Below are 25,353 nucleotides of genomic sequence, written 5' to 3' on the forward strand. Positions count from 1 at the left end.
ATAGTGAACTCTCTATTTATTCAGTAACAAACTAAGACAAAACATTCACAGAAATCAAAGTTCAGCATTCACAATGTTATGATTTAACAACTTATCACTAAAGTGGCCACATAGTTTTAAGCAAAGTACAATCATTTAGTAAGTCCTTAATCATCTAAATGTAAAGGTCAAAGTTCTCCACCCCTAGGTCACATTGTCTTAATCTCTTCAATCAAAAAGTCTTCTTTCTTCTTAACTGGAAATTAGTTTCCAATCATCCTGAAAAGGCACAGGATACAGAGTACAGAGTCCTCCTAGGTCAAAGTAAATCACAATTTTCTCAGTTTGCATTAAATATCCAAGGAGATGTCTTTTCATCTTGACTCAAGGCAGGCTCTCAGCTTCCATGGTTCCTCTTCCATGGTCCCAGATCCTGCCCAAATGTATCCAACTTCCACCTGGATTAAAGGGCAGACAGCTCTCAGTTCCTTGTCCAGCTCTTTGTCCAGTTCCTGTTCCATATTGTAGCTCACAGTATCTAGTCCACCTCAAGTCCTTCACCGTTTCTGTTCCTGGGAAGACAAAGTGGCACCACAGCCATGCTTCCTCCCATTTCTCACTCTTCTCTTTTCTCAGTTCTTCTCAATTCTCTGCTCAGTTCTGCTCAGTTCTCAGTTCTCACTTCTGCAACCACAAGTTCCGTTCACCATTCTGTTCTCAATTCATAGCAGTTCTCAGAAGTTCTCAGGATCCTAGCAGTTCTCTCTCTCTCAGCAATTCTGGCTCTCTAGCTTGGGCTTTTCCTTATATATGGCATTAGCTCCTCCCTGTTCCACCCCTTCCTATTACATCAGCAACTTCCTCCCAGTGTGCGATTCACAAGTTCTGGATCTTAATACTTGATACAATCATAAACTTGAAACAAGGTGCTAAGTACCTGTTGGATTGCCAATACAAGGGGCATGGAAGATCTTCAAATCCCCATTACCATTACAACTGGATTGGGAAAAAATTACATCTTTATTTTCACAAACCTCTAACTGAAATTTAGTATTTCCTTCAATTATGAATGTAGGTAACAACTGTTATTCTGAGCAGGGGTCTCTAGGCTTCACCTGACTCCCAGAAGGGCCCATGAGCGTCAAAAAGGTTTAAGTACCCATGATCTAGAAGAGGACATGGAATATTGCTCAAAAATATTCTGAAAGTAATCTATAAGGCTCTTCTCCCCTCTCAGATTTTCAGGGCAAGGGAAATTGACATATGGTAGCCATAGAGTTTATAATGAAAAAAATGAAAGTTGTTAAACATGTTTACTGGAGGTTCTGTGCTTCCAATCATTCCAACTCCTCCTACTTACCTTCCCAGATATTTGGGGCACCTGGGTAAAGGTCCTCAAGCACCTGGGTCCAAGGGTCATAGAAGGGGAAGTAGTGGATGTGTCCAGAACTCATGCTGTATTGAGTGGTGAAAAGAGCCATCTGCCTGTCATCCCATCAGCCCAGAGCAAATAGCAGTAGTTGTCAGTCTTTCCCCTCTCATCTTTGTCTACTTGAGTCTCTAGCTTCCTGATCAGTCAGTCAGGATCGCCTGTGCAGCACTTGCCTTGGGCAATTTCGGTTACAGGAGATAGAATCTTGGACCATGGCTCTTTGTGGCTGCTCACCAGTGTGACATACGTTGAACCCCCAAAGGACACTGTCATGAACCAGCATGGGGAGCAGAAAAAGGTCTGTAGGGAAAAAGAAGGGAAAAAAGCATTCGCTCATGTATACCTGTACACAGGTATCTTCATTTTTTTGACCTCATCAAGCTTTTTGTCCCCTGTGCATGAGCATTCCCCCAAAACTCAGAAATAGGAAAGGTATGGTGAGTCTCAGAAAATTTCTGCCAGTCTTTGTTCCGTCCTCAAATTATCATCAGCCTAGGCCATAAGGTAAATAATAATTCAGAAAAGCAAGAAGAAAAGAACAGGGCCAGGTTACAAATGTTACCCCCTCTAAGCTTCACAACAACCCTGGGAGGTCAGTGCTATTATTATCCCCATTTGACAGATGAGGAAACTGAGGCAGGCATAAATGAAGTGGCTTGTCACACAGCTAGGAAGCATCTGAGGCAGGATTTGAATCCAGGACTTACTGACTTCAAGTCCAAAACACAAAAACACACTTACCATTACAACATGGTCATACACTTGTTAAAAGCATGTGCCAAGGGCAAAAAAAAAAAAACTAGGAGAGGGGATACATAGCAGGCATTCCAATTCAACTCAACGCAACAGGCATTTGTTAAGCACAGTACCAAGCATCACAATAGGTACTGTGGGTACAAAGAGAAAAATAACAGAACAGTTGAAACAGTTCTTGCCTTCAAAGAGGTTACATATTTGCCTGCAAATATAATAGAAATGCAACATGGAGGTGACCCAATGTATAGAGTGTCGGCCTAGTGTCAGGATCACCTGAGTTCAAATGTGGTCTGAGACACTTCCTAGCTGTGTGACCCTGGGCAAATCACTTCACCCTGTTGGCCTCAATTTCCTCTTCTGTAAAATGAGCCGGAGAAGGAAATGGTGAACCACTCCAGTATCTTTGCCAAGAAAACCCCAAGTGAGGTCATGGAGAGTCAGACACAACTGAACCACAAAAACAATAATAGATCTGGACAAGGAAAGTTCCAAGTCTTTGGGGCTTCTTAACCTTCCATCTCACCAACACAAGTACAGTGTCTGTTTCATCATCCTCTGCCTAGAGACCCTTTCACTATGGACCTTATTTCTTTGCTGTGAATAACTAGAGACATAGAAAGAGAAAAGAAATGGGACCAAGGACTGACTAGGTGAATGAGCTGGATAAGAACCCCACCGTGTAGGGGGTCAGTTAGGGAAGGAGAAGAAGGCAAGAAGCATTTATTAAGTAAGGATTTACTATGTGCTGGGCATTTTACAATTATTATCTCCATTGAGCTTTACAATCTGGGAGATTAGTGCTGTTATCATCCCCATTTTACAGGTGAGGACCTGAGGCAAACATGCTTACATGACTTGCCCAGGGCCATACAGCTAGTAAATGTCTCAGACAGAATTTGAACTCAGGTCTTTCAAACTCTGGGCCCAGAACTCTATCCACTACAGTACCACCTAGCTGCCTCTAAAGAGGAGAGAATCCAGAGCCAGGGGGGTGAGCATATATGATGCCAGATGATTGGGAGAGTCTTGCAAGGCCCTGGCTGAACTTTGTAAGACCGCCACTCTGAAATTTACATGATCATGTGATTTGTACAGTGCCCAAGATGCAGACCACTAACTTCACGGGACTTGAGTTTGGGGAATCACTCTTGTTGTCAATCATATCTTCTAAAAGGGGGAAGGAACCTTAGGGTCTATCTAGTCCAACCCCTTTATTTTACAAAAGAGGACACTGAGGCCAAGTAACTTGTTCAAGGTCACCCAGATGGTATCTTCGTACTATAGATTTGAGTCCAAAGGGACCATAAAGGCCATCTGGTCCAACCTCCACATTTTACAGATGAGCTGGGATTTCAGCCCAGGTCCTCTAGCTCAAAATTCAATACTCCTTTAGCAAAGGGAGCTTCCCCCTTCCCTTGCACTCTTCTCCAACTTGATTCTTCCAAATTGAGACTTCTGACTTCTAACATCCTCTTAAGTCTCTATTGTAGAACATCTCTGGCTCATGCATTAGGTCTAAAGGACCCTCAAGCCCACGCCACCTTAATCTAGTCCTGCTTGGGAAGTCACTGCTGCTGCTCTTGGCACTCTGTTATCTCTTGTCTGCTTTCCACGATTGAAACAATGTCCCTCCGTGCAGGCCCAACCATAGCAGTGCCGTGGAAATCTGGGGCCTCCTGGGACTTGGCTGTGCACAGCTGGTCTCGCCAGCCACCACTTGAGCTTCCTGAAGAGCTGGCACAGGCTCTTCAGAATGAGGACGACCTCAGGGGCTATTCCACTGGCCTCCTCTATGCCTCTGATCACCAATTCATCCTCCACAGAGTTACCTAAGGGATAGTTTTCAAGTTCATCTGTCAATGTCAATCTTTTGCTCAATAGACCCCAGTGGCTTCCTATTGGCTCTAGATCTGTTTGGTATTAAAGTCCTTTACAAGCCAGCCCGACCTACCTTTCTTGGCTTCCTTTCATTCACGCTACTACAGCCCTTCTTGGTTATTCCCCCCCCCCAAAAGTCTCCCAACAGCTCCATTTTCATTGCCAGGGCTCTTATTTTCCTCCAAGGATTGACTCTTGACCTTTTAAAAATCCAAGAATATTTATTCCTTGTGTCGGTTAATCTAGTTGGGAAAGTCATGGGTTAGGGGAATTACTGGCACTGGCTTTTGTTCCTTCTCACTCCTCCCCCAACTTGACCAAAGCCTCAGCTGCCTTACTGTAAAGTGTTCTACCTACCTCCCCAAAGTCTGTGCTTTTAAGTACCTTGCTTTCTTTGGAGAAAAAAAATAGAGGTAGGCAAATTGAGAGGGACCTCCCTCCTCCCCTTGGAATCCTTGACTTCTTCAGTCAAACCCACTGGCTGTGTGCTGGATGAAGGAAGTCAATGGAGCAGCCTCAGGGCTCTGGTTTGATGGGAGGCCCCAGGAGATTGACTGATAAGTCATTATACCATAAGAATCAATGGATATGAAGGAATCAGAGAGCCTTGGGAAGACTTGGAGGAACTGATGCAGAGCAAATTAAGCCAATCCCAGGGAATCAATGATCACAACAATATAAAGGAAGTTAACATTAAAAGACATGAAAATTCTGATCAATGTAGAGCTCTATCATGCGTCCCCAGGGCTTATGGTAAAACAGGCCACTCTCCTTTCAGCAGATAAGAGGTGGACTCTAGGTGTCAAGTGAGGTGTACATGGTCAGACATGGCCAATGAGTTGCTGTTTTTTGAATAACTGTTCTTCTTTGTTACAAGTATAAGATTTCAGTAGTGGTGGTAGTCATTGGGAAGTGATATGATATCAACAAAAGGCAAAGACATCTTTAAGCCACTCATACAACTCATGTGTCAAAGCCAGGATCAACAATGATGAAGGTAAAGTGTTAGGTAAAAGGACATTCATAGCAAGATACAACCTACACCAGGTGAGTATTCTACGTATCCCTGGAAACCATCGCCTGAGAGATCCCTAGACATAGAATCCTACCTATGCCCTCCCCCTCTAAAAATAACTGTTACAAGTAGATTTCTAGAGAGTCTAAGTTCTATTTGAGAACTTGGCTCTGTGATTCCCCAAGCGGTTTCCAGGTGACTCTCTAGGTTAATGTGTAAATGAACCAGAGCAGGAATATTGAATGTAGTCCTGGTTTTGAGTAGGGCATCAAGCCACTTGATTCCTAAAGGCTCCAGCTTATTTTACCTCACTGGGATGTAAACCAAGACATTCAATTAGCTCCAGATCTCACTGATGGTAAGTAGAGAAAGTAGATTAAGATCTAGACCTCCAATGCCTAAGGGACTCCCCCAGGGACTCTAGCCTCATTCTTCACACCGATGTTCCCAGGAACCTAGGCTGAGACCAGGCCTTCTCAGTCTTGGGGACAGGCCACTAGACATTCACTGAGGTCGTGTGGCTAAAACCTTTTATGGTTATTGAGAGGCAGCAGAAGGTGTTCCTAGGTGAGTGGGCTCTTTGGCTAATGGCTTTCATGGTCCCCACTTCTCCCCAAACCCACTAACTGAAGGAAAACAGTCTAAGCTAACATCCTGAGCAGTGCCTAGAAGAAAGCAGTTACTGGCTTGTTAGTACTCACCCAGGAGGATTTATGCCCACTTCTCCTTCATTGGGGTTTCATTATGTCAGTCATGGCATGTATGCCTCTGAAATGAGCCTCCTTGCATGTCCTCAGTTTGTACTGAGATGAGGAGCGGAAAAGGTTTCATTGGAAAAGACAGTGGGGATCTGGATTGGGCCAGGATGGGCACAATGAAGACAAGGGGTTAGGCAAAGGGCATGGTGGGTCACAACGTGGTAATATGAGTTAGGCTTACTATCTCTTAGTTAGGATGATATTGGGTAATACCAGATTGAGGAAGAGTAGGGTTTCTCTGGGCCCAATGACAAAGGCTTCTAGTAAAGGTTAGCATGGAGGTTTGATGGAGAGCCAGCAGCGACAGAATTGGTGAATAAGCGGCTAGGGCAGCATGTTATAATGGCTAAAGGGCTGGATTCAGAGTCAGGAGGACTTGGGTTGGAATTCCACCTATGTGACCTTGAGCACACGACTTAATCTCTCTCAGCCTCCGTTTCCTAACCTGTAAAATGCGGATAATGACAGGTTGTTGTAAGGAACAAATGAGATAGTGAATGTATGATAAGGGTCTTTTAAACCTTAAAGCACCATTGAAATATCAGCTAAGATATTGGCATAAACTAGCAGGCTCCTCACGGTTAATCCCTGAGGTGCGCAGGTAATGTGGCAGCTGTCCAAATGGGGCCAGAACAAGACTGGGATAGTTAATAGCTGGTGGGACTGTATACAAGGAAACTTACCTAGAACATCAATGCACCACCGTTCTAGTTCGAGGGTCCTGCATGGAAAACCAAGCTAATAATGACACTAGCTAGCATTTATAGAATGATTTCAGGTGTCCGAAGTCCTTGACATACGTGGTCTCATTTGATCCTCTCTACAAACCTGAGAGTGCTATTATTATTCCAGTTTTCACAGATTGAGAGAAGGTAGAAGCCTTGCCCAGAGTCACACAGCTAGTTAAGTGTCTGAAGCAAGGTTTGGACCAAGGTCTTCTTAACTTCAAGCCCAGAGCTCTATCCACTGAGCAACCTAGCTACACTTATTAAAGCTGTTAAAATTTGTGGCCCTTTCAAATCCATCAGAGAAGTTATAGATGATAGAACCATAGCTTGTCAGACTAAATAGCACACTAGAAGTCATGAGTCCAGTTCTCTCCTTTTACAAATGGGTAAACTGAGTTCCAGAGTGGTGAAATGACTTTATCAAAGTCGCACATACGTTAAAGGGCAGAGCAGGGATTTGAACACAGGTCCTTTGATTCAAAATCTAGGACTTTCTACATTCTTTCTGTTAGTTTTAGAAAGAAGGAAGAAATTAATGAAAGGGTTGTTAGACACTGGAATGGGTGACTGAGGCAGGCTCTGGCATGAGTCATCTAGTTCTGGTTAGACCCTTCTTTCCTGAAGTCAGGGGATGGACTAGATGCCTTCTCATGGCTCCTCCCTGGACTGACAGCAAACTTCAACCTCTGAAATGACTGTTTCAAGTAGGATCATGGATTCAAAACTGAAAGGGGCCTTAAAGGCTGTGTAGGTCACATAAAGTAAGTGGTGGAGGCAAGATTCAAACTCAAGTTCTCTGATTTCAAATCTACAATTTTTTCTTTTAAAACAGAAATTTTGGGGTTTTTTTTTTCCTTTTTGGAGGGGAGAAGGCAGAACAATTGGAGTTAAGTGACTTGCCCAAGGTCACGTGGCTAATAAGTTTTAAGTGTCTGAGGCTGGGTTTGAACTTAGATCCTCCTGATTCCAGGGCCGGTGCTCTATTCACTGTGCCACCTAGCCGCCCCTCAAAAAGAACTTTTAGAAATTCTTAGTATCTTTTGTTTTTACCATACCTACAGATCTCACTGTTTCTGCCCTCCAGAGCCATCATCCTCATCTTTCTAATAGAGAATGGAAAAGAGGGAAAAAAACAAGATCAGCAAAACAAACTAATCCATTCGAAAAGGCTGATCCTATATTTGGTGACCACACCCATGATCCCCCACCTCTGGCAAAGAAATGAGGGAGAAAGGCCACCTCCAATGTTGTCTTTGGGGCCAAAGGTCATCATAATTATACTGTTTGTATAGTTTTATTGGGCAGCTAGGTGGCCCAGTAGACAGAGTGCTGGACTTGGAGTCAGGAGGACCTCAGTTCAAATCTAGTCTCAGACACGTCCTAGCTGTGTGACCCTGGACAAGTCACTTAACCCTGTTTGCCTTAGTTTCTTCATCTGTAAAATGAGCTGGAGAAGGAAACAGCAAACCAGTCCAGTATCTTTGCCAAGAAAAGCCCAGATTGGGTCAGGAAGAATCAGAGAAGACTGAACAGTAGTTTTGTTCTTTCCCTTTCCAATCTTGTAGTCGTTGCATATGTTGTATTCCTGCTTTTGCCTACTTCGTTCTGTATTCATTGCATTCTATTCATTCTTTCTTCCAGCACAATCATATTCCATTCCATTCATTTACCACAACTGGCTTAGCCAGTCCTCAGTCAATGGGCATCTACTTTGTTTATGATTCTTTCCTATTTCAGAAAGTGTTGGCATATATGGGGCCTTGTTTTTTTGTCATTGACGTCTTTGGAGTGTAATGCTTGCTAGCAGGATCTCTGGGCCAAAGGGATTGAACATCTTAGGCCCTTTCTTAGAGTAATTCCCAATTGCTTTCCAGAATGGTTAGACCTATTCCCAGCTACACCAACAGTGCATTATTCTTGTGTTTAGTGGGAAAGCTTGCAGTATACCACCATCATATGAGCTGTTTGCATTTGGTTTTATATAGAAACTTTTGGTCATATTAAAAAAATAAGTCACTATGCCGATCTTTGGTTGCTTTTTCTAAAACAAGAATGTTATACTTTGTCAAAAGCCTTTTTGCATCAATTGACAGAATTGTGTGCTTTTTTGGTGCCTTTGTTGTTAATACAGTTAATTATGTTTACTGTTTTCCTAATTTCATCATGGTGGATTATTTTGGGAGATAAATTTGCCAGAATTTTGAATTGATATTCATTAATGGTAATGGTGCATAATTGTATGTCTTTGCTTTCTCCTCCTTTGCTTTGTACCTGTATTCTGTTTGTCCCATGAAAGAAGCTTAGCAGACTGTTTTTCTCAACTTTTGAGAATAATTTAAGTAATTATAGGTATAAATTATTCTTGTTTTGTTTTTTGGAGGGCAATTGGGGTTAAGTGACTTGCCCAAGGTCATACGGCTAGTTTTTGTGTTAAGTGTCAGAGGCTGTATTTGAACTCAGGTCCTCTGACTCCATGGCCAGTGCTCTATTCACTGCTCCACCTAGCCTCCCCAGTATGAATTATTCTTTACAAGTTTGATAGAATTATATTGGAAATCCATCTGGATGGGGGCTTTCCTTTGTCTTGGTGGTTTTTCTGTAGTTAGCTCAGTTTCCATTTTTGAAATTGGATTATTTAAAATCACTATTTGGTATTCTGCTCACTTGGGACTTTTTTGGGGGGGGCATATAATCCTTTATTACTTTTGAATTCTCAGTTTTGTTGGCACATGACTATAGAGAAGGTTTTGAGAATTCTTCGTTGTGACCTTGTTTATTTTTTAAATTTTGTTAATTTGAGTCTCCTTCCTTTTAATCAACATGGCAAAAGGCTTATTTTTGGTAGTTTTTTTTTTTCAAAGAACCAGCTTTTAGTTTTGTTTAATCCATTCTATAGTATTTTTGGGTTTCCAATTTATCTATCTCTCCTCTAATTTTCAAGGGTCTCTCATTTGTGCTTTTTGGTATTTTATTTGTTGGCTCTCTCATTTTTAAAAATTGTATGCAGAGTTCATTCCATCATTCTTCCACTAACACAATGCTGTTGCCCCAGTAGTAGCTGCCATTCCAACTAGGTAGGAATTATTACTTCTATCTTTTTCAGGATCTGGGTCTGTGATTTCATCAGCACAGAGAATTTGAGGTGTAGAAACTTGCTCTTATCAACGTAGACCAGTCACTGTTGGGCAACATACTGTTTTACAGAGTTGAGTTTAGAGAGTTTGAGGTTAAGCCAGTATGTGTCAGAGTGGCCATCTTGTCATCCCAGGTCATCCTGATTTTGAGGCTATTCTTTAATCCACTAGACAACTCTGCCCCTCATCTCCGTATTATGGAGGGGGAAACTGAGGCACAGAGAGGCGAAGTTACTTGTCCAAGGTCCCATAGTTAGCCTATGGCAGAAATGGGAGTAAAACTTGCATATCTATGCTCCCATCCTCATGCTCTTTCTACTAAGTCACATTGCTTTTCATTTTAAGAGAAGTGAGAGTGCCCTTAATTACTTCTAGTAATCAAATTCCATGTCTGGGTGTCAAGTTTAGCTGAAATTCAGGGCTTCTGGTAGAGGGAAGCAAAAGGAATGCTTTACATTTTTCCTCTCCCTGGCTTCCTGAATCCTCAAGGTATCCTGCTCTACCATCACCTCACCATGCTGGTATCCACCAGCAGCTCAGCTCCTCCTGCCCCTACCCCAGCCATCCAGAAGAAGTAGCAAGTACATTAGCAGGCTGTTATTGAACTCAGACCCAGACCAATTGATCCAATGTCCTCTACAATGCCCCTTGGAGACTGTAAGCTTCATTAGTCGTCTGCTACCCATGTCACTCCTATAGCTTCTCCTGTTTATCTCCCTATCCCTGTAGCATTCATAATTCACTGGCCACGTAGGTGAAAACTATTTCTAACTCTCACCTTCCATTCATTTATCCTCATCCTTTTCAACCCTCCCCCACCTCTGCTTGCCCCACTCTAACCTCAGTCACCCCTTCCACTGTGCCCTCCGAGGTTCTTGTTCCACAATGAACAAGCTTCCCTTTACCCCAGCCCTCTCTCTCTCTCTCTTACTTCTGTCTCCTAGACCGTACTGAGACCTTGCTCCCTACTGATGATACCACATCCCAGCTCTCCTCTCCAGAATTGGTGGCTGTACCTTCTCCTCCATACACATCACACTGATTCTTGGACGGGAATATACCTTGCTCCCATCTGCATTCTTTTTTTATGCCTATCACTCAGTAACCTTTCCTCCCTTGAGGTTCACACAATCAAAATTTTCTAGCTAGTCTAAATCAGTGACTGTTGCCTTTCGCCCCCGCCCAGGTCATTCTCCCTCTGTTCTCAAGGTTATTCAGCCACTGACTCATTCTCATCTTCTGTAAGTCCTGAGCCCCTCAATTCCTCCAGTGCCATGACCTATGCCCTCACTCCACTGCAGCCACACAAGGGGATGGACAACCACACACTGGATCTCAACATTACCCACAAGTGCTTCACTTCTTTCATTCTTCTGTCCAGCCCTACCCTTCTATCATTTTATCCCTTCCTATACCTCATACTTCCTAAACCTCTTCTTAATCCCTTCACCTTTCAATGCTTTCTCAGGTCATTATTCCTATTCTGACTTCACTTTCCTCCCTCTCCAATCTCATCGCAGCAGTTAGCCATTTCAACTACATTGTCCTCTGGAGTTTCCCTCTGCCTTGTCCAATCACTACTCATTTCTCACCACTCCTCCCACCATCCATCTCCCTGTGGTCATACTCAACCAGGCTGACCCTCATGTGGTCTTGCAGTCCATCCCTACACCTGAGATCAATGGCTTTCCACTTTAGTAGGTTTTACTCTCTTGATGTAGCCTTGAAAAACCCAAGGGCCACCTCAAACCATAAGGAGGCATTGAAGGACGCTCTTAGAGGAGGAGATAAGACTAGATATTTGGTTGTAGAGAGCTGAACAATTTTTTTAAACTGGAAAATGAGATTCTAAGCCTTCTCTGTTCCTCCTCTGAAGGGCATTTTGGGTAATAGCAATCCCACCACACAAGGTTAGGAGGCCCAGTCAGACATGACCTCTCTGGGAAAATGAGATGGGGAGGGCCATAGCTACTATTGTCCCTTCCTCCTCACTCTCCAGCCTCAGTTCTTCTCAGCCTGGGACGAAGAGAAGACTCACTTATCTACTAGCAAACATTAAGCCTGGAAATCTAAGTAGGTTTGTTTAAAGATCGAGGATATTGGGGTGTTGAGTGGAGAGAGAGGGGAAGGTAATAAAAATGAAGATGAAGGAGAGGCCGTCCAAAGAAGATAAAGCATCTTTGGGACCTCCTTTGGAATTTTCTGGTACCCAGTGTTTTTTAGAGGTAGGGATTTTGAATAGTTTATTATTTAAAAGTTTCAGATGTCCTCTGCTTCCATACCCACCAAGAGGTGGTAGAAAGCAGCAGGAAGGGATTTTCTCCTGCTCCTGCTCCAAGAAAGCTTGGGATGAGATGAATATCCTCAGGAAATATGTGACATGGGCCCCAGCATTGGGGGAAAAGGCCAAAGGACAAGTGGAATCAAGGATAGGGCTTCTCCCTACCTCCCTCACAATGGAGGTGGGCTTGAGATAATTACTCTGAATGCCTGCATTCCATCTGCCTTCTGCCTTTAAGTATTGATTGATCTGGTCTTCTTGCTGTCTAAGGAACTTTCAAAAGTCTTCCCAGCACCACAACTTAAAAGCATTGATTCTGTGTGCTCAGCTTTCCTTATCATCCAACTCTCACAGCCACACATAGCTTTGACTATACAGACCTCTGTCGGCAAGGGGATATCTGCTTACCTTCAAATTATGTGGAGTTAGGACCACAGCCAGCATTTGAACTCAGAGCCCTTCAGGCCTATGTTTTCATGACTAGGTTTCCTAGTGTCACATACCCAGTTCTTTTACATCAATTTCTTTTTAGTGCCATGGAATATTGGAAAGGACCTTCTGGTTCGACTCCTGTATTCTACAGGGGAGGAAACTGAGGTCCAGACAAGTAAAGGGACTTGTCTGAGGGCATTCAGCTAGTTAATAAGAGAAATGGATAAGGGCAAATGGAAGCAGGGCTTCTGATTCTTCTTTGAGCTGTCAAAATAACAGTGGATTAAGAATGCCGAGGACAGGGAAGCTAGGTGGTGCAGTGAATAGAGCACTGGCCCTGAAGTCAGGAGGACCTGAGTTCAAATCCGGCCTTAGACACTTGGCACACTTACTAGCCAGGTGACTTTGGGCAAGTTACTTAACCCCAATTGCCCTCCCCCAAAAAAATTTAAAAAAGAATGCTAAGGACATGGTCAGGCGCTTGCCTTAGCTGTTTCCCTCTAAGAAACAACCTTTGCTATACACATGGTGGGAATGAGGCTAGCTTCCCTGAGGAACAGGGTTGTGTCTCATTTACATTATGCCCACACTCAGCAGCGAGGGAACATGAAGTCTTTTTTTCCATGTCCTCACCTTCTGTCTACTGGCCAGGAACACTTGGGTCGGGCCGAAGTCTGATCAGGGGATCAGAAAACAGGTTACAGTGAAACCTGAGTAGGCCTCTGTCTTGTGTCAACTTGTAATAACAGAAGTAGCAACGTCCTTGCACATAGTAGGTGTTTAAGAGATACTTGTTGGCTCGTAGAATAACACACAATGGAATGGGGGCTTCACCCCTTCTCTCTCACTTTAGGGCATTTGGGGGCTCCAAGTGCAGCAAGAAAGCAATCAGATACAACTAACATTGGCCAAGTGAACCCCAGGAAATCACTCAATCATGAAACTTTCCAGTGTGAATATAGTGACTTTATAGGACTTCCTCGTTTAACATCAATGATATTGTAGTGCCTCAGTAAGGCAGTGGCTTTAGTAGGTCCCATGCTGCACCTACAGCTCAGAATACCTAGGTTCGTATCCCACCTGTGAGACTTATTGGCTGGGTGACCCTGGGAAAGTCAGCTGATTGCCCTGGGCCTCAACTTCCTCATATATGGAAAGGGCATGATAATCATGCTGCTAGTGTTTCTCTCACAGGACTGCTCTGAGATCAGGACAGATATGAGATGATGGAAAATACTTTGCAAACTCAAATACATATGAGCCATCACTCATTTTTACAACAGTCAGTAAGATGTCAGTCAGTCTGTAGGTGCAATTATTAAGCACCTATTTTGATGAATCAAAAGCTGGAATTAAGGTTGCTGGGAGAAATAGTAATAATCTCTGATATGCACATGATACCACTCTATGGCAGAAAGTGAAGAATTAAGAAGCCTCTTAATGAGGGTGAAGAGGAAAGTGAAAAAACTGGCTTGAAGCTTAACATAAAAAAAACTAAGATCTTAGCAACTGGTCCCATCACTTCCTGGCAAATAGAGAAGAAATGGAAGCAGTGTCATATTTCATATTCTTGGGCTCCAAGATCATGGCAGACAGTGACTGAAGCCATTAAATTAGAAGACGTTTGCTCTTTGAAAGAAAAGCTATGGCAAACCTGGACAGCAGATTAAAAAACAGACCTCACCTTGCCTACAAAGCACTGTATACTCAAACCTATGGGTTTTCTGGTAGCTGTGAGAGTTGGAGTATAAGAAAAGCTGAGGGCCACAGAATCAATGCTTTCAAGCTGTAGTGCTGGGGAAGACTTTTGAGAGTTCCTTGAACAGCAAGAAGATCAAATCAATCAATACTTAAAGAAATTAACTTTGACTATTTATTGGAAGGTCAAATGCTGAAGCTGAAGCTTAAATACTTTGGCCACGTGATGAGAAGATGGGACTCATTGGAAAAGACTCCAATGTGGGGAAAGATTGAAGGCAAAAGGACAAGGGGATGGTAGAGCATGAGACAAATAGAGAGTGTCATGGAAACAACAAACATGAGCTTGGACAGAACCTATACACTGAGATAAAATCCTTCAGTGTTACTGTGTATAAATGGGTCTGGGATCTAATCATTCTGGCCTTGTCCTTCTGTGAGATCTTTGCCAAGATCTTCCCAGATGCCCTCCAAAAAAGGTGTATCCAAGGGGCTGGGGACCTTTCTCATGGGCTTTGAACTTAATCAGAGGCAAGGCAGTATTGCCTACTGGATCTTGTAGTCAGGAAAGCCTCTGGACACTGGCATCAGCTGTGGTGATTGCCATGTTATCACAATCTCCCAGTGCCTCTAGAGGAATCGCTAAGACTAGAAGTTACAGATGAGTTGCCACACTAAAATTGCCCACACTAATATCACAGGACTGGACCAAACGAAGAAGATATGATAAATGTCCAAAGACTGGTACATTCTGTCTGTGCTGTAAGAGTTCAGAGGATGCAGAGATCGTTGTGGGCTGGGGTGCTGGAAGAAAACGGAGAAGAGTAATGAGCAGAGTTTTGAAGACTGGAGAAGATTTAGAGGGGGCAGGGGAGAAGGCAGAGGGAACAGCAGGAGCAAAGGTCTGGTGGTAGAAATGTGCATGACCTATGAAAGAGATAGTGAAGAGACTGGTCTGGCTGGAGCAGAAGGCCCATGTTAAAATGTAATAGAAAATCTGTTGCTTGAGGGCCAGAATGTGGAGAGAACAAAATACCAGAACTACAATGATGTGCACACACACACACACACACACACATACACACACACATACACACACATCTACTTCGGAAATAAACGTCCAGTAAGCACTTTCCCTTAGACTGTTCCTAATGGGAGTAATATATGTATGTATAGATACGTCCTTGTATGTACAGCGTATCCCCAAAGTCTCAGTGTACTTTGAAGCTTTACATTCTTAATAATCTTAGATAGATTGTAGGGAGTACATTAACTCACATGGGAAAAAATGCCACCTTTCCTTTCAGTAACTTCCAACTGGAATCGAGCATTTCCTTCTGTGATTTGGAAACCTGATTCTGAGCAAGTCAGAATCAAGAATTCTCCCTAGGCTTCTGTAAGGGTTATGGGATTTAAAGATCTTCCATGCCCCATTGGACTTGCTGATGTAGCAGGAAGGGGCGGAGCAAGAGGAAGCGGAAGCCAATCTAGAGTTCTTGCGGTGGCTGGCGATGGTGGCGACAGTGGCAGCAGCAGCAGAGGCAGTGGCAGCACGAAGCCCTTTTTGAGTCAGCCAGAATTTCTGCTAAGGACTCCTGCTGAGGACTGCCAGGGGCCGGAGCTGCTGGGAGCATGCTTCCCGGACGCTGGGTGGTTGCTGTAAGTGGGGAGAGGAGGACCTTTGCCTGAGGTAGCCTGTTCTGTCTTAAAGGCTTGAGAATGTGGGTGCTTTCTACTTTATCTACCTGTGCCAATGTCATAACTACTCTGATGGCTTTCACTTTCTGGTTTTGGGACTCAGTCTTTTGGTATCTTAATAAATTTTCTAGCTTATTCCCCCATATGGCAAGCATGATGTATTTTGTGATGGATAATCACATCAGCATATCTGTAATCTCCATAGGCATTGTGAATATGGCATTGCTGATACAGCTTCCCAGACTCCCCACCTGCCTGAGAATCCATCCACATGACACAAATGAGGTGAAGAAACTGTTGGGGGGGACCAGGAAAAGCCTTAGGCGGAAGCTGGTGCCTGGGCTTCATCTTCCAGGAGGAGAAGGACCGTTGGAGGTTGGAGGAGGTCACATCTCAGGGGTGTAGCAGGTGGCAGGTGAATGGGACTTGGAGGTCTGGATGCTAGGCATTCTGAGAGGTGGGGCTGAAGAACGAGAGCCTTCCAGGCATGGGGGCCAGCTAGTATGCCAAGGTGCCCAAGCTAGAGATAGAATAGTCAGTCTGACCTAGAACAAGAAGGCCATGGCGCAGAGTAACAGGAAGTAAGATTAGAAAGGTAGGTGGGAGGCAGATCGCAGAGAATCCGAAATCATAGCACCATCCATTTTAAAAGTTGGAAGGAATTTCAGGGACCATTTGAATTTAATCCTACAATAGCAAGAGGGATTTAGCAGTTAGATTTTTCAAAATCAGTTCCCCAGCATCTGCTATGTGTTAGGCAGTGGAATGTAAAACCAAAACGGAAATGGGCTTTGCCTGCCTTCAGGTCGCTTAGATTTTCCCAGCACATTTGGCTATATGTTGTAGGCATTGAGTTACTACTCCCTTTCCCACAGGCTCAGGCTGGTGTCTGGCTGGGATTCACAAGGAACCCGATGTCTAATTTCCAATTTGCCCAAGGCATTGCGGGACTGCTGATCAATCATTCCTTGTCTTTGTTGTCACTTGGCTTCTCTAGAAGGACTCTCCCTTTACCAGTGTATGAATATCACCTCCTTTTACAGATGAAAACTGAAGCCCAGAGCAGGGAAGGGACTTAGTTTAGGTCACACAGCTTTTAAATGGCAGAGGATAGAGTTGAACCGGCATGTCCTCCGACCTGCTTCTTTCCACCAGACCACAGTTTCCCCAGCTGCCCACTACCTGCCCTTCTCCTTCCTTAGTTCCCTACTGGAGCCTAACCGGCCCTTCAGGAATTGAGCACAACATGCCTTTGTTGTCCATGGGCTGATAGCGTCAAGGCTAAGTGGGAGCTCCTGGGACAGAGAAAAAGAAAAACTCAGGAAAAGGTCTCCTGATGGCAATTCGGAGGCTGCCTGCTATTCCTAGTTCTCCCACTGAGTGAGCTGGCAATCCGTGGGTGTGCCTGTTCCTTCTCTTGGCATGCCTAGGACACAGGGTGTCAAGGATTTGTAACCTACCTCCCACGGCTGACGAGGCTGAGCCAGCAAGGGCTGGCAACTTGAAATGACATTCATTTCTACCTTGGGGCTTCTGGCTCAGCCACTGATAGCAGCAGCAAATATTTACTTCGAGCTTTCTGTGCTGGTGGTTGGCACTGGTCTGGGCACCAAGGGCAGGTGGAGCTTTCCCCAGGGCCAAAGTAGAACACCAACCACTAGCATAGCTTGATGCTGCACCGTGCCCCCCTCTGCCTTCTGCAACCTCAGCAGGACAGCTCCCAGGGGCCCAGAAGGGCAACTTTGACGGAGTAATTCTCATTCAGGTGTGTACGGGTTAGACGAGGCAGCCTCTGAGGTACCTTCCAGGACTGAGATGCTGCAAGCCTCTGGCCTGGCACAGGGGAAAAGGGGGAATTTGGGGCCAGAGGAGCAGGATACAGGGAGAAGGCATGCAACATGGATTGGATTCAGGGATTGAGTACGAATTTGCAGTAGACCAATGCTGGTCCAGGGGCTAGCAGTGGGAAAAGCCTGTTCTGAGTAAGCATGGTGGGTTGTGGCAATTTTGCCTTCCCCTCCCTCAGGGTCCTTTGGTGCTGAGGAGCTCTGGGGGGAAGTGAGAGGTTTGGGACCCACTTCAGGGATTTACACTCAGTGTGGGCTAGATCTGGGGATCTGGTTGAAGGTACAGGGAGCCCAAGGGTCACACAGGGCCCAACCATTCTTTATTCCCCAAGTTGGTGCTGACTACCTTCAGGGAAGCGTCAGAAGCCAGTGGCCAGTGGCTGGCGAAGGCCTGGCAGCTGATGTATTCAGAGGAGATGCTACTGACCCTCCCAAGGCCCTGGCAGCTCAACATTTCCAGGGTACTGGCCCATTCTAGCTGAAGAAGGAAAGTGCCAGGCAGAGGCCAGCTGGGTCCATGAGGACCTCGGAAGTAGGAATCGGGAAGGGAGACCCAAAGGACTAGGGAGAGAGTGCTGGGGAATTTGAAGGCCAGAGAAGGGGAAAGAGCAAGGAGGAGGCCTGGGAGGAAAGGCTGGTAAGGCCCCTGTTGCCCCTCTCCCATACAGTCCCATGCCAAGCCAAGGTGAGGGATACAGGACCAGACCCTGCCGCCAAGGAATTTGAATTCTGATGAGGTCTGGGAAACAAAGGCCAACTGAGCATTAATGCTATAGAATTAGCTCCTTATGTATTCTAGCCTTTGTTTATTCTTGCCAGTTTGCTACTGGAGAAACCAAGGCACATGAATTCAGGCTAAGTCTCTAGAGGCTGAGCCTGAGAACTGGTGCCTCAGAGTCTCCAGAGTGGGGTTGTGTCATGCTAAGACAAAAGCCCCAAATTTGGCATCAGGAAATCTGGGTTCAAATCCTGCCTCTGTCACATTGAGCAAGCCACTGTACCTTACTGAGGAAGCCTTGACTTCCTCATCTGTAAAATAGGCGGGTTTGGAGAGGAAGAGATTGTGAATGCACTTTAAGCTTCTTTCCACTTCTAAATCAGTGATTTTAGATTGCCTCTGCAGCAAAAGGGCTGGAAAGGCGAACTTGGGGTCTGCTTCCAGTGCTTTCCCAGTCAGCATCTTTTTAAGCACCTACTATGTGCTAGCCACTGTGCTGAGTGCTAAGAATACTCCTCAAGAACCCATGTTCTTCTAATGGAGGAGACAACATGTAAAGAACTAGGCACGTGCAAGAAATAGAAAATAAACGGAAGGCAGACTCAGGGAGGAAGAAGGCACAAGCAGCTGAGAACATCAGGAAAGGACTCCTTCGGAAGGTGGGATTGGACAAGAGCTGAACCTTGAAGGAAGCTGGAGATAGGGAGCCTTGTGGAGGTGAGAGAGAGAGCATTCCAAGCCTTTGAGCTGGAATGTGCAAAGAGAGTGCTGGGCAAGGAATGGCAAGGAGACCATCAGAGGAACTAGTGTAGGGTGTGGGGAGGGGGTTAAGGTGGAAGAAGACAGGAAAGGAGGAAGGGATCGTGGTGGAAATGGGGCACCACTGGAGGTTACTGAGTAGGGGAGGTTTGCGCACAGACCACTAGGCTTTAGGAAAATCACTTTGGCAGCCAAGTGGACGCTGTAGAATTGAAAATCTGAAGGGCAGTAGGACCTGGGGAGTTTCCACCCAGGCTAAGGCGGAGCCACCTGCTTAAGCACCATAGGGTGAGTAAGTGAGTCCCTAGGGTGTGAGCCCATGCGTGGGAAGCCTGGGAGGCTGGAGGACGCTGTGCCTTTACCAGCGAGTCACCCCATCTAGAGCGATGCTGCCTTCAGGGCCAGTGTGGGCACAGCTGCTTCGGGGGAGTGGCAGAAGCCACCCGCTGGCCTCTCTTTCCTCCTTTGCCTCAGAACATCCCCCTGTCGAGGTGCCTTCCTACCTGCCTGCTTTGATTTATCCCTGGCTCAGCCCACCCATTTGTCTCCTGTTCTCCTTCTCCCATCACCCCCTTCCCAGCCTTTGCCTTCCTGCCACTGCTGGGGCCAGCCACCCAGCACTTGGGCTGGAGGACGGGCTCCCTTGAGCCTATCGGAGCAACAGGCAGGGCACAGCCCAGGCACAGACACGGAGGTGGGGCTTTGCCTCTGCCCACACTTTGTCTCTTGGAAGCAAAGTTTTTCTTGGGTGGAGGCTAGGAGCACGCTGCTCTTTTGTGGGCTCCTTCCTGTTTCTGCTTGCCTGTTGCGTGTGTGTGTGTGTGTGTGTGTGTGTGTGTAGTTCTCTCTCCCCCTCCCTCTTTGTTTCTCTCCCCCTCCCTCTGTCTCTCTCCCCCTCCCTCCCTCTCTCTCTCTCTCTGTCTCTCTTTCTCTCTTCTCCTTCTCTCGCTTCCATACCCCTCCTCTCTGTGTCTGTCTTCTCTCTCTGTTCTCCTCCCCCCCCACTCAGCCCCTCCTCCATCTCCTTTTTCCTCTCCTTGTCCCTGTGTCCATCTATCTCTCTGTCCCTGTGGCTCTGTCTCTCTCCCCTATCACACTCACTCTTGTCTTGCTCTTTCTGTCTCTCTCCCCAGAGAGTTGGTTGTGTGACCACCGTTCCTGTTTACTTCCCCTACCACAGGGCTCAGAATCTCAAGGCCCCTCTTCCCAGCATCCCAGCATCCTTGTACTCAGCCGGAGCTCTACACAGGACAATTGAGGTTTGTCCAGGGACTGGGGAACCCAGGAAGCAGTCCCAGATCACTGTGCAGCAAGCCAGCAATGGAGGAGATGAGCAGGGTCTAGCCAGGCCCAGGACACTCAGATATCTGCTAGTCACTCACCTGTCAAAGCCCAGTCCTCCTCTCCTGCCATTAGTCACCAATCAGACTCTTCTCTAGGGCTACTAGGGTGGAGGCAGAAGCCTTGAACTTGAACTACACTGGGGGTCTCCCTGCCATAGGAAGCTGGCTCATTCTACACAGGCCCAGAAGGAGGGAGGTCCCCGGGAAGTGGTGGCAGATTTTCTCTCAGTCCTCTAAGCATCGTGACGTGGGTGACTATTGGTTCTCTGGACAGCCAACACGGCAGCAGCAACTGCAGCACCCACCGCCACGGCAGACCCCAAAGAAAGCCATGTTCCTACCCCCTCCTTCCCCCAAACCATCAAGACCGAAGTACCTTTGAAGGAGAGGAAGTCCCTTTTCCAAACAATCGGTGTCCTACAGTCATCCTCCAGGTCTCAGAATGCCTCCTCTGTTCCATCTCAGCAAGCAGCTGGACCCATGAAGGCCTCCCAGAACTCCCTGAGGCGAGCCAGTAACTTGGGGATAGACAGAATTCATGAGATCAGTGATGAGGTGAAGGTCCACCAGCCAGCCTCTCAAGAGTCCGTTATCCAAGGGCCCAATTCTCGCTGCAAATTTCCATTCAGCATCCTCTTTTCCACATTCCTCTACTGTGGTGAAGCGGTGTCTGCCCTGTACATGGCTAGCGTCTATCAAAAGAGCAAGGACACTTACTGGATGACATACACTGTCGTCTTCTTCCTGGTCGCCTCCATCATGGACCAGTTGACCCTCATTTTCGTCCACAGAGATCTGGCCAGAGATAAGCCTCTCTTGCTGTTTATGCATCTTATCCTCCTGGGACCAATTTTCAGGTGAGTAACAACTCTCTGTCCCACTGAGTCACGGTGGTGACCTTTCCATAGACTGTAAACTCCTGGAGGGCAGGGAGGGCCTCTTTCGTTTTCATCTTGGCATCCTCCTCCAGCCCAGCACAGTGCCTGCCTTGTATGCCTTGAGGTGGGTGCCAGACTTTGTTCTCATGCACACAGGTGCTGAGAAGCAATAGTGTTTGTTTCAGATGGGCGCCATTTTCCTCTCCCCCCACCCCATCCGATAATAGCCGGCATCTGCAGAATGCTTTAGACACGTGTTATCTCCAGCCAGTGGTCCACTGGGGTAAGTGTTATGAGTATTCCTGTTTTCAAAATGACAAAATGGAGGCCCCAGGAGATGAAATGATTTTCCCAGTGTCACACCTAGGAAGTATTCAAGGCCCACCTCCAAGCCAGGTCTCTCTGGCACCAGGCACAGTGCTACAGAAACACACACGGGCCCTTAAATCCAGTCCCTCTGGCATTTCTACAGTGTGTACATTCTCTCAAGTGCAGACCTTCCACACCACTGAAATGTCACCAGGATGAGTTACTGTGCCGCTCCTGTACCCCGCTGGCTTTCGGATTATTTTGTTATCACTGGACAATGTCTGCTGTATGATTGTGTGACGGAGAAAGCCAATATGGGCACGATCAGTCCATTCTACACACACATACAAGTACACACGCACACAGACACGCACATGCATGCACAAACACACACGCACATGCCCCAAACCCATGTTTGTATGCACACATATTGTCTTTTGGTCCAGGGCTACAAGGCCTGGTGTCTTTTCTGCTTGATATCCAGAATTCCCATCCAGTTGATAATTGTTTCCCAAATCCCACCTCCACCTGCTTCTGCTCTCATCTCCCAGAAGGGCCACTTTGTCTGAAGTCAGACAGCCAGCAGTGAGCACCACTTTGCTCTTTCATGGCAGGTTCCCCACCCCCCATAGGCCCCAGATGTTGGAGGAACCCTCAGAAACCTTTCTACCAGTTAGAAGGGGGCAGTGACCAGTACCTGTCTCCATCCTTCCTCACCCCTCCCAGTGCATGTTACAGCAGGATGATTTCATGATATAAAGAAAGCCCTTATGCAGAGGGACTTGTATTTACAAGATAAGCTGGAAGGAACCTCAGAAGTCTAGTCCAGCCTCATAAAGAGGAAGGGGAATTGACTTTTCCCAGATCACATAAGCAATAAGAAGCAGCCAGGATTTGATTGGAACTCAGACCCTTTGCCTCAGTACTCCGTCCCTGGCCAGATGAGCAGGTTTGGAAGGAGCCAGAGTGTCCCCAGTCTCATTGCTGAAGGCATCACAATAGGGAGACAAAGTAGCACAGTGCCTGAGATCAGCTCAGGATTCCTCATGCCAGACAGAAAGCTGAAGAAAGATAAGGAATGTGGGTCAGCCTTGGAGAAAACCGTGGGCTAGGCACTGTGCAGGCCTTGGGGAGGAAGAAGGAGCCAGGCCCGCTGCCTTCACACAGCTTATCTCTGCTAAGAGGAACAAAATGACATCACTACACTAAAGTAAAGTTCCAGTGTGTCACACTGTGGCTGATCAGCCCAGTCTGAGCTCAGAATGTTCTAGCACAGGGCAGGCACAGATAGCCCATGTCATCTGGGCATCTGGGCTGGTAAACAAACAGTTATGATACAAGACTAAGCCGTGCACAGGAAATACTTGGGCAGGATTCAGAGGCTCAGAGATAGGCTCCCAAGACATCTTGTCAAAGCCTCTCATTTTGGAGGGGACCCTTGGAGGAGCTAGCCCAGACTTCACTTTGGTTGTGGCTTAGGGCAGACAGGCTGGCTACTGAAGCCTAGGGATTCCTTTTCAGAATAAAGTTTTTCAATAATTGAAGGAAATGTGAACTCTCAGAGACGAGTGAAAAAAAAGATGTCATTTTCCCATCCAAATTCCTGGAGCCCCTGACCTCTCTCCAGGGAAGCCTCAGGTCCATGGACCCCAGATGAAGAAACCCTATACTTGAGAGACAGATCTGAGCCAGGGGAGCAATTGAGAGAGGGTATGCCAGGAGAAGGGAACAGGATGAGTAAGTAAAGGTTCAGAGGTGGGAGAATATTTGGGCCGTAACATAGAGTGTTCATGGGAAATAATGGTCAAAAACATTGGTTGGGGCCAAATTGTAGAGGGCCCCACGTGTCAAACTAAGGGGAATAAACTGTATTTGCTAGGTAATGAAGAGCCGTTGAAGGTTGGTTTGGGGGTGGGGACGGCCAAGGGGGGGGGGGGGGGGGGGGGAAGGAGTGCTTTTATATAATCAGAGCATGCCATTAGTAGGATTTTCCTTGACATCAGGAAAAACCTCCTGGCAATGAGAGCTATCCCAAAGCAGAAAGGGTCACTGGGGGGCTCCAGGCAGAGGCCAAGGGACCACTGGTCAGGGATAATGTCGGAGGGAGAGCTGGACTAGCTACCTTTTGAGATCCCTTCTGGCTTCGAGAATCTGGGACGACTGCAGAAGATGTGGTGGTCCTTTAACACTGAAAAGAAATGAGCAAAATGGAGAAAGGAAGGGGCAAGCAGCAACACAGCATTTGTAATGTACCTCCCCCACTTTCACTTTTGGCAGTCCCCACCCCCAAAGACAGCTTTGGTTCTGTTACCATCATGCTTTGTTCCTGCAGATGTCTGGAGGCTGTGGTTAAGTATGTTAAAGCGCGGCAGAAGGCCAATGAGGAGGAGCCCTATGTCAGCCTTACTCGAAAAAAGATGTTTCTAAATGGCCAGGAAGTACTGCTCGAATGGCAGGTGGGCCACTCCCTCCGAGTCCTGGCCATGCACCGGAATGCCTACAAACGCATGTCACAGATCCAGGCTTTCTTGGGCTCAGTGCCCCAGCTGACCTGTCAACTCTATGTTACCTTGGTCTCCACCGACATGCCCTTAGGGAGAGGTGAGTGGGAACAGGGGAGGTCACGCATGGGCTCAACAAGCTGGATCTCCAACACATGTGGGGGCCTGCTTAGGCATCTGTCCCATGTGGGTCTGGCCATCTCCAACTAGTGTGGGCAAGGCTTCTTCCCTGGTCACTCTGGGTCCTTTTTGCTTCAGCTGGTCTGAAAGGCCCAGCAACTAGTCCTCTCTGCTCCCAGAAGCATCCAGACAACAATTAGATCAGGTTTGGGATGATAGCCCCTGTCCTGGGTCTTGCTGAAATTTCACTTGGGAATCAGGCCAGGCTGGCTTTGCTATTTGAAAACCAGTTCTCCTGTCCTCCGGAAGGTGAAAAGCAAAGGGTGGGGGCACTGGTGGGTGGTGGGGGGAGTAGGTGGCCCAGGGCAAGAAGTCAAGAAAGCAAAGGCCTTCATCCCAGTTCTGACCCTGTGATCTGGGAATGTGTCCTAACCAGTCACTGGTTCATTTTCCCACCTGGAAAATGGGGAGCATGAGATGATTAATAACTCCTAGCAGAAACTGTGATAGTATGGATGTCTATTTGCCAAGTACAGTTCCATTTAGCACAAGGGCAGGCTCACCCTCAGTACAATTACAGGCAGCAGCTTGGGAGCAATGGGGAAAAGCAGTGATCTGGAGTCCAAGGAGCTGAGTTTGAATCTAGACTCTTCTCTTTGTTCTTGGTCTGACCTTTTTCAGAGCCCTTCACCACTAGAGGCCTCTTGTTCATGTCGGCTACAAAACCTTGGAGGTGCTGGTGAAGTTGGGCCATTTCCCCACTGGGGCCACCTCACCCAACTTGTCCTCCCTTCGTTCTTCAGGCAGCAAAACCAAATCTCACCCCCACCCCCAAAGAATGGATGTTGGTTCTAGAGCCTGCTAAGGGGCTGACGTTTAAGGCCTGGAGAGGATGCTTAGTCAAGGCATCAGATTAAGCTAGAACCTCAAGGAAAAATACATTTCCCTCAAGCTCTTTAAGGCTGCTTAGAGTAAGAAAATTCATGAACCAATCCTTCTGTCCAGTGTCAGTCACTGATTTTGCTAAAGGGACATCCATTATTTCCCCTGAGCCTTGCAACATTGTCAGGGATAGCTGCTTTTAGAATC

At 46.5% G+C, this 25,353-nt stretch overlaps 1 protein-coding gene and 1 long non-coding RNA gene across 10 annotated transcripts in view; one reads left to right on the top strand and one right to left on the bottom strand.

The window, feature by feature from the left end:
- The window catches only part of LOC138143951 (uncharacterized), a 27,255-nt gene continuing 1,902 nt past the window's right edge, over positions 1-25,353 (bottom strand). The window contains exons 2-3 of one of the 3 annotated variants that reach the window (XR_011163828.1): positions 23,766-23,831; positions 1-1,711 (exon numbers count right to left, since the gene is read on the bottom strand). This is a non-coding gene — a long non-coding RNA (uncharacterized lncRNA). Of the gene's footprint in view, positions 1,712-14,270; positions 14,896-22,384; positions 22,705-23,765; positions 23,832-25,353 lie in introns of those variants that run through there. The other 2 variants (XR_011163829.1, XR_011163830.1) reach the window with 2 other exon arrangements.
- XKRX (XK related X-linked) overlaps positions 17,261-25,353 on the top strand; it is a 16,684-nt gene continuing 8,591 nt past the window's right edge. The window contains exons 1-3 of one of the 7 annotated variants that reach the window (XM_069065254.1): positions 17,261-17,554; positions 20,247-21,313; positions 23,976-24,244. In XM_069065254.1, the coding sequence (XP_068921355.1) occupies positions 20,937-21,313; positions 23,976-24,244 (646 nt within the window). In that variant the 5' untranslated portion in view covers positions 17,261-17,554; positions 20,247-20,936. The other 6 variants (XM_069065255.1, XM_069065258.1, XM_069065252.1 and 3 more) reach the window with 6 other exon arrangements.

This window comes from Petaurus breviceps, unplaced genomic scaffold, assembly GCF_028583685.1.
Source record: "Petaurus breviceps papuanus isolate PSGF00001 unplaced genomic scaffold, PetGlider_PUasm1.0 90681, whole genome shotgun sequence".
In the NCBI taxonomy this organism is placed as follows: Eukaryota; Metazoa; Chordata; class Mammalia; order Diprotodontia; family Petauridae; genus Petaurus; species Petaurus breviceps.